We start from the raw sequence: 8,695 nt of genomic DNA, 5'->3' as shown, positions 1-8,695 counted from the left end.
AGATTTTTCATTGTGTTTTTTCAATATTTAAATGCAGTATTTTGTTACACCAGAAAAAGCTCATACTGGTAATTTTTCTTCATGTAGCCAAGATTCCTTCTTGGGTAAATCAAAGACAAAATCTTGCTCCTCAACAATCAAAGATTCATTTCACTTGAGTTTAGGTCAACTGTAGTACTATCCTCTCTTTCATCTCATTAACTGTTTACAGTTGTACATCAGCTGATTACACAGATGCCAGGCGAGAGACTGTTTCCTCTTAACCTGTGCCCAAATTTTGCAAACAGCAGCCTAAAGGCATTATTTTTTTCTTTTCTTTTCAAACAATATAACAAAACCTAATGTAAATCACAAAAGTAGAGGATGATGGCAGTTGCTAAAATCTAGATTTCGCCATTTGAATTTCAACTGATTCCACCTCTTCAACAGTTTTACAGTATGTAATACTTATCACTGCCACAGTAAATAATTGTGATAATATGAAAGAAAAAAAAGTTCAAAAATGCAAGAAAAAGCACATGCTATCTGGCTCTTTCTTGGCTGCTTTAAGGGAAGGACTGGTAGCAATGCAATTCTGACCTGGCAGGACCAGTGTTTCTATTATGATTTAGTCATACAGCCAAATTGATACTATATAACTTGTGTTTACACCACTTTTAGTTACCACTGTTCACAATAAAAAAGGTAATAGCATAATAAAAACATCACTTCCTTGCCACAAAATGTGTATGTGGGATAATACTCAGTATTCTAATTTTATACTTTTACACAAAGTATTTGAAAAATTAAGTTTTTTGGCAAAATATCAAGGGTTGACAAATACATGAAACAGACTGTTACATTAGTATATAAGGTAATAACAAACAAATAATTTAATGTCAAAGTAATAGTTAAAAATTTGTCAGATTCAACTATCTCAGCTGCCATGAAAATATAACTCTTGGATGAATCAAATAGGATAAAGAGTATGGTATAGCTAGTGAAAAAATACAACCTTAAGAAATCAACATATTGTGACTGCAGTACAAAGTAAAGCCTCGAAGACATCAGCTTAAAGACTGAATCTGGTATAAGACATAACATTTTTTGAAAATGAACCAAATGGGTAACCCATGAGAAGGGGGGTTGAGGTATCATGCAAACAACAATTCACAGATCCCACACAACTGTACAGCAATATCCCTCAACTTCTTTGGTGAGTATCCCATTCATAACTTTCAACCAATAATTTTTTCCAAATCCCATTAACTTGATTCTAAAGTATTTCACTTATAACTGATATCTGAACCAGTTAGTCCAAGTACAGCAGTCTGAAATTCAGTGTCAGAATTTGATAAGGGAAATACTATAATGTATATCACTTTAAAAACGTTTTATATGTTCTGGATATTCCTACCCATCATGAACTCCTGCTGAAGAAGGTGCATCATTTTACCTATAAAGCACTGGTGGTGGGGCTTCTGTATATATGGTACTAATAATACTTTTGAATAAATGTATGCTTAATTCTAAAGTAAACATATCAAAATTCATAAAAAACTACAAAGGATACCTTAGAATTTTCATCTTCATTTATTCTGTAGTGATAGACACGGCCATTATATCGAAGAGAAATCGATCTCTGTCCTGGAGAACTTTCAGACTCACGCACAAGAAAGGAACCGTTGATGCCCGAGGATAAGAGATACTCAGCAGTATTTCTGGATATGGGGCCATGGTACCAGGAATGTTTTTCTAATGAGTTGACAGGAGTGATATAGTTGGACGGGACCCAGCCCACCTCCCCTGATCCAGCGTGGGCTTCACACCACTCCCCGGACGTGTTGTAGCTCAATACGCGAACCTGTTCACCTGGAACAAAAATATCAGTTATAAAAGCATATCGAAGGATGCAACTAATAAAATGTTGTACAAAGTAAAGCAACCATTACAGTCAAATAGAAAGTGTAATTGTGAATTCATACAGATGAAAGTCAATGCATGGTGCATATATTCACAAGAAAAAATCATCGGAATTTTACATAAGCTCTCATTCTCCCTCCCCAGTTAAAAAACCAGATTAATCAAAGTTTAGTTAGCTTTGGAATAAAATGGTTGTTGTAACATTACTGCTTATACTTTCGGTGAATAGGAAACTATTTGTTCATTCATTCAAAAAACCAAGAGATTGGCCAATGTAAATGATACAATGATAATACATACTTAGGTATGTGCCCAGTGTATACAGTGTAAAATAAATGTTAAAAAGTAACTGCAAAGTGTGTATTGTGCACAGATACCGTAAAGGTATGTTATTATTCTTATTATACTTTGTCGCTGTCTCCCGCGTTAGCGAGGTAGCGCAATGAAACAGACGAAAGAATGGCCCAACCCGCCCACATACACATATATATACATACACGTCCACACAAGCACATATAAATACCTATACATCTCAACGTGTACATATATATACATACACGGACATATACATATATACACATGCACATAATTCATAGTCTGCCCTTATTCATTCCCGTCACCACCCCGCCACACATGAAATGACAGTCCCCTCCCCCCACATGTGTGCAAGGTAGTGCTAGGAAAAGACAAAAAAGGCCACATTCGTTCATACTCAGTCTCTAGCTGTCATGTACAATGCACCAAAACCACAGCTCCCTTTCCACATCCAGGCCCCACAAAACTTTCCATGGTTTACCCCAGACGCTTCACATGCCCTGGTTCAATCCAATGACAGTACGTCGACTCCGGTATACCACATCATTCCAATTCACTCTATTCCTTGCACTCTTTTCACTCTCCTGCATGTTAAGGCCCCAATCACTCAAAATATTTTTCACTCCATCTTTCCACCTCCAATTTGGTCCCCACTTCTCCTCGTTCCCTCCACCTCTGACACATACATCCTCTTTGTCAATGTTTCCTCACTTATTCTCTCCATGTGACCAACCCATTTCAAAACACCCTCTTCTGCTCTCTCAACCACTCTTCTTTATTACCACACATTTCTCTTACCCTTTCATTACTTACACGATCAAACCACCTAACACCACATATTGTCCTCAAACATTTCATTTCCAGCACATCCACCCTCCTCCACAGAACTCTATCTATAGCCCATGCCTCGCAACCATATAACATTGTTGGAACCACTATTCCTTCAAACATAACCATTTTTGCTTTCCAAGATAACGTCCTCGACTTCTACAAATTTTTCAATGCTCCCAGAACTTTCACCCCCTCCCCCACCCTTTGATTCACTTCCGCTTCCTTGGTTCCATCCACTGCCAAATCTACTCCCAGATATCTAAAACACTTCACTTCCTCCAGTTTTTCTTACCTCCCAATTAACTTCTCCCTCAACCCAACTGTACCAAATAACCTTGCTCTTATTTACATTTACTCTCAGCTTTCTTCTTTCACACACTTTACCAAACTCAATCACCAGCTTCTGCAGTTTCTCACATGAATCAGCCACCAGTGCTGTATCATCAGTGAACAACAAGTGACTCACTTCCCAAGCTCTCTCATCCACAACAGACTGCATACTAGCCCCTCTTTCCAAAACTCTTGCATTCACCTCCCTACACCCCATCCATAAACAAATTAAACAACCATGGAAACATCACGCACCCCTGCCACAAACCAATATTCACTGAGAACCAATCACTTTCCTCTCTTCCTACTCGTACACATGCCTTACATCCTCGATAAAAACTTTTCACTGCTTACAACAACTTGCCTCCAACATCATATATTCTTAATACCGGTGTAGACCCCATTGTTCACCAACGTGAAACGATGGGTATTCAAGTACATAGTATTCGAAGTCATTTCCCTATCAGGGGCGATCATAGCCTAGCAGTAGCACTCCTGCCTGTTGCACAGGGGCCCCAGGTTCGATCCTGGCTGTTGGTCTGCATTATATATATATATATATATATATATATATATATATATATATATCCCTGGGGATAGGGGAGAAAGAATACTTCCCACGTATTCCCTGCGTGTCGTAGAAGGCGACTAAAAGAGAAGGGAGTGGGGGGCTGGAAATCCTCCCCTCTCGTTTTTTTTTTTTTCCAAAAGAAGGAACAGAGGAGAGGTCCAGGTGAGGATATTCCCTCAAAGGCCCAGTCCTCTGTTCTTAACGCTACCTCGCTATCGCGGGAAATAGCGAATAGTATGAAAAAAAAAAATATATATATATATATATATATATATATATATATATATATATATATATATATATATATATATATATATATATATATATATCTTTTCTTTTCTTTCGTACTATTCGCCATTTCCCGCATTAGCGAGGTAGCGTTAAGAACAGAGGAGTGGGCCTTTGAGGGAATACCCTCACCTGGCCCAATTCTCTGTTCCTTCTTTTGGAAATTAAAAAAAAACGAGAGGGGAGGATTTCCAGCCCCCCGCTCCCTCCCCTTTTAGTCGCCTTCTACGACATGCAGGGAATACGTGGGAAGTATTCTTTCTCCCCTATCCCCAGGGAACACACACACACACACACAAACACACACACACACACACACACACACACACATATATATATATATATATATATATATATATATATATATATATATATATTTTTTTTTTTTTTTTTTTTTTTTTTTGCTTTGTCGCTCTCTCCCGCGTTTGCGAGGTAGCGCAAGGAAACAGACGAAAGAAATGGCCCAACCCACCCCCATACACATGTATATACATACACGTCCACACACGCAAATATACATACCTACACAGCTTTCCATGGTTTACCCCAGACGCTTCACATGCCCTGATTCAATCCACTGACAGCACGTCAACCCCAGTATACCACATCGATCCAATTCACTCTATTCCTTGCCCTCCTTTCACCCTCCAGCATGTTCAGGCCCCGATCACTCAAAATCTTTTTCACACCATCTTTCCACCTCCAATTTGGTCTCCCTCTTCTCCTAGTTCCCTCCACCTCCGACACATATATCCTCTTGGTCAATCTCTCCTCACTCATTCTCTCCATGTGCCCAAACCATTTCAAAACACCCTCTTCTGCTCTCTCAACCACGCTCTTTTTATTTCCACACATCTCTCTTACCCTTACGTTACTTACTCGATCAAACCACCTCACACCACACATTGTCCTCAAACATCTCATTTCCAGCACATCCATCCTCCTGCGCACATCTCTATCCATAGCCCACGCCTCGCAACCATACAACATTGTTGGAACCACTATTCCCTCAAACATACCCATTTTTGCTTTCCGAGATAATGTTCTCGACTTCCACACATTTTTCAAGGCTCCCAAAATTTTCGCCCCCTCCCCCACCCTATGATCCACTTCCGCTTCCATGGTTCCATCCGCTGACAGATCCACTCCCAGATATCTAAAACACTTCACTTCCTCCAGTTTTTCTCCATTCAAACTCACCTCCCAATTGACTTGACCCTCACCCCTACTGTACCTAATAACCTTGCTCTTATTCACATTTACTCTCAACTTTCTTCTTCCACACACTTTACCAAACTCAGTCACCAGCTTCTGCAGTTTCTCACATGAATCAGCCACCAGCGCTGTATCATCAGCGAACAACAACTGACTCACTTCCCAGGCTCTCTCATCCCCAACAGACTTCATACTTGCCCCTCTTTCCAGGACTCTTGCATTTACCTCCCTTACAACCCCATCCATAAACAAATTAAACAACCATGGAGACATCACACACCCCTGCCGCAAACCTACATTCACTGAGAACCAATCACTTTCCTCTCTTCCTACACGTACACATGCCTTACATCCTCGATAAGGGTTAGGGAAAATGATTTGGTAAACAGAGAAGAGGTAGTAAAAGCTTTGCGGAAGATGAAAGCCGGCAAGGCAGCAGGTTTGGATGGTATTGCAGTGGAATTTATTAAAAAAGGGGGTGACTGTATTGTTGACTGGTTGGTAAGGTTATTTAATGTATGTATGACTCATGGTGAGGTGCCTGAGGATTGGCGGAATGCGTGCATAGTGCCATTGTACAAAGGCAAAGGGGATAAGAGTGAGTGCTCAAATTACAGAGGTATAAGTTTGTTGAGTATTCCTGGTAAATTATATGGGAGGGTATTGATTGAGAGGGTGAAGGCATGTACAGAGCATCAGATTGGGGAAGAACAGTGCGGTTTCAGAAGTGGTAGAGGATGTGTGGATCAGGTGTTTGCTTTGAAGAATGTATGTGAGAAATACTTAGAAAAGCAAATGGATTTGTATGTAGCATTTATGGATCTGGAGAAGGCATATGATAGAGTTGATAGAGATGCTCTGTGGAAGGTATTAAGAATATATGGTGTGGGAGGCAAGTTGTTAGAAGCAGTGAAAAGTTTTTATCGAGGTTTGCGGCAGGGGTGTGTGATGTCTCCATGGTTGTTTAATTTGTTTATGGATGGGGTTGTTAGGGAGGTAAATGCAAGAGTTTTGGAAAGAGGGGCAAGTATGAAGTCTGTTGGGGATGCGAGGGCTTGGGAAGTGAGTCAGTTGTTGTTCGCTGATGATACAGCGCTGGTGGCTGATTCATGTGAGAAACTGCAGAAGCTGGTGACTGAGTTTGGTAAAGTGTGTGAAAGAAGAAAGTTGAGAGTAAATGTGAATAAGAGCAAGGGAATTAGGTACAGTAGGGTTGAGGGTCAAGTCAATTGGGAGGTAAGTTTGAATGGAGAAAAACTGGAGGAAGTAAAGTGTTTTAGATATCTGGGAGTGGATCTGGAAGCGGATGGAACCACGGAAGCGGAAGTAGACCATAGGGTGGGGGAGGGGGCGAAAATCCTGGGAGCCTTGAAGAATGTGTGGAAGTCGAGAACATTATCTCGGAAAGCAAAAATGGGTATGTTTGAAGGAATAGTGGTTCCAACAATGTTGTATGGTTGCGAGGCATGGGCTATGGATAAAGTTGTGCGCAGGAGGATGGATGTGCTGGAAATGAGATGTTTGAGGACAATGTGTGGTGTGAGGTGGTTTGATCGAGTAAGTAACGTAAGGGTAAGAGAGATGTGTGGAAATAAAAAGAGCGTGGTTGAGAGAGCAGAAGAGGGTGTTTTGAAATGGTTTGGGCACATGGAGAGAATGAGTGAGGAAAGATTGACCAAGACGATATATGTATCGGAGGTGGAGGGAACGAGGAGAAGTGGGTGACCAAATTGGAGGTGGAAAGATGGAGTGAAAAAGATTTTGTGTGATCGGGGCCTGAACATGCAGGAGGGTGAAAGGAGGGCAAGGAATAGAGTGAATTGGATCGATGTGGTATACCGGGGTTGATGTGCTGTCAGTGGATTGAATCAGGGCATGTGAAGCGTCTGGGGTAAACCATGGAAAGCTGTGTAGGTATGTGTATTTGCGTGTGTGGACGTATGTATATACATGTGTATGGGGGTGGGTTGGGCCATTTCTTTCATCTGTTTCCTTGCGCTACCTTGCAAATGCGGGAGACAGCAAAAAAAAAAAAAAAAAAAAAAAAAAATATATATATATATATATATATATATATATATATATATATATATATATATATATATATATATATTTTTTTTTTTTATTTATTTATTATACTTTGTCGCTGTCTCCCGCGAACAACAACTGACTCACTTCCCAAGCTCTCTCATCCCCAACAGACTTCATACTTGCCCCTCTTTCCAAAACTCTTGCATTTACCTCCCTAACAACCCCGTCCATAAACAAATTAAACAACCATGGAGACATCACACACCCCTGCCGCAAACCTACATTCACTGAGAACCAATCACTTTCCTCTCTTCCTACACGTACACATGCCTTACATCCTCGATAAAAACTTTTCACTGCTTCTAACAACTTTCCTCCCACACCATATATTCTTAATACCTTCCACAGAGCATCTCTATCAACTCTATCATATGCCTTCTCCAGATCCATAAATGCTACATACAAATCCATTTGCTTTTCTAAGTATTTCTCACATACATTCTTCAAAGCAAACACCTGATCCACACATCCTCTACCACTTCTGAAACCACACTGCTCTTCCCCAATCTGATGCTCTGTACATGCCTTCACCCTCTCAATCAATACCCTCCCATATAATTTACCAGGAATACTCAACAAACTTATACCTCTGTAATTTGAGCACTCACTCTTATCCCCTTTGCCTTTGTACAATGGCACTATGCACGCATTCCGCCAATCCTCAGGCACCTCACCATATATATATATATATATATATATATATATATATATATATATATATATATATATATATATATATTTTTTTTTTTTTTTTTTTTTTTTATACCTCGTCGCTGTCTCCCGCGTTTGCGAGGTAGCGCAAGGAAACAGACGAAAGAAATGGCCCAACCCCCCCCCCTACACATGTACATACACACGTCCACACACGCAAATATACATACCTACACAGCTTTCCATGGTTTACCCCGGACGCTTCACATGCCTTGATTCAATCCACTGACAGCATGTCAACCCCTGTATACCACATCGCTCCAATTCACTCTATTCCTTGCCCTCCTTTCACCCTCCTGCATGTTCAGGCCCCGATCACACAAAATCCTTTTCACTCCATCTTTCCACCTCCAATTTGGTCTCCCTCTTCTCCTCGTTCCCTCCACCTCCGACACATATATCCTCTTGGTCAATCTTTCCTCACTCATTCTCTCCATGTGC

General features: G+C 40.5%; 1 protein-coding gene across 11 annotated transcripts in view; it reads right to left on the bottom strand.

Annotated features, from left to right (window-relative positions):
• The window catches only part of Abl (tyrosine-protein kinase Abl), a 400,776-nt gene that overhangs the window by 121,448 nt on the left and 270,633 nt on the right, over positions 1–8,695 (bottom strand). For all 11 annotated transcript variants that reach the window (XM_071664774.1, XM_071664769.1, XM_071664771.1 and 8 more), the window contains one exon: positions 1,553–1,851. In XM_071664774.1, the coding sequence (XP_071520875.1) occupies positions 1,553–1,851 (299 nt within the window). The remainder of the gene's footprint in view (positions 1–1,552; positions 1,852–8,695) is intronic.

Source organism: Panulirus ornatus, chromosome 9 (assembly GCF_036320965.1).
Source record: "Panulirus ornatus isolate Po-2019 chromosome 9, ASM3632096v1, whole genome shotgun sequence".
NCBI lineage: Eukaryota > Metazoa > Arthropoda > Malacostraca > Decapoda > Palinuridae > Panulirus > Panulirus ornatus.
The sequence above is the reverse complement of the archived record's forward strand: the minus strand, read 5'-3'. Positions and strand labels throughout refer to the sequence as shown.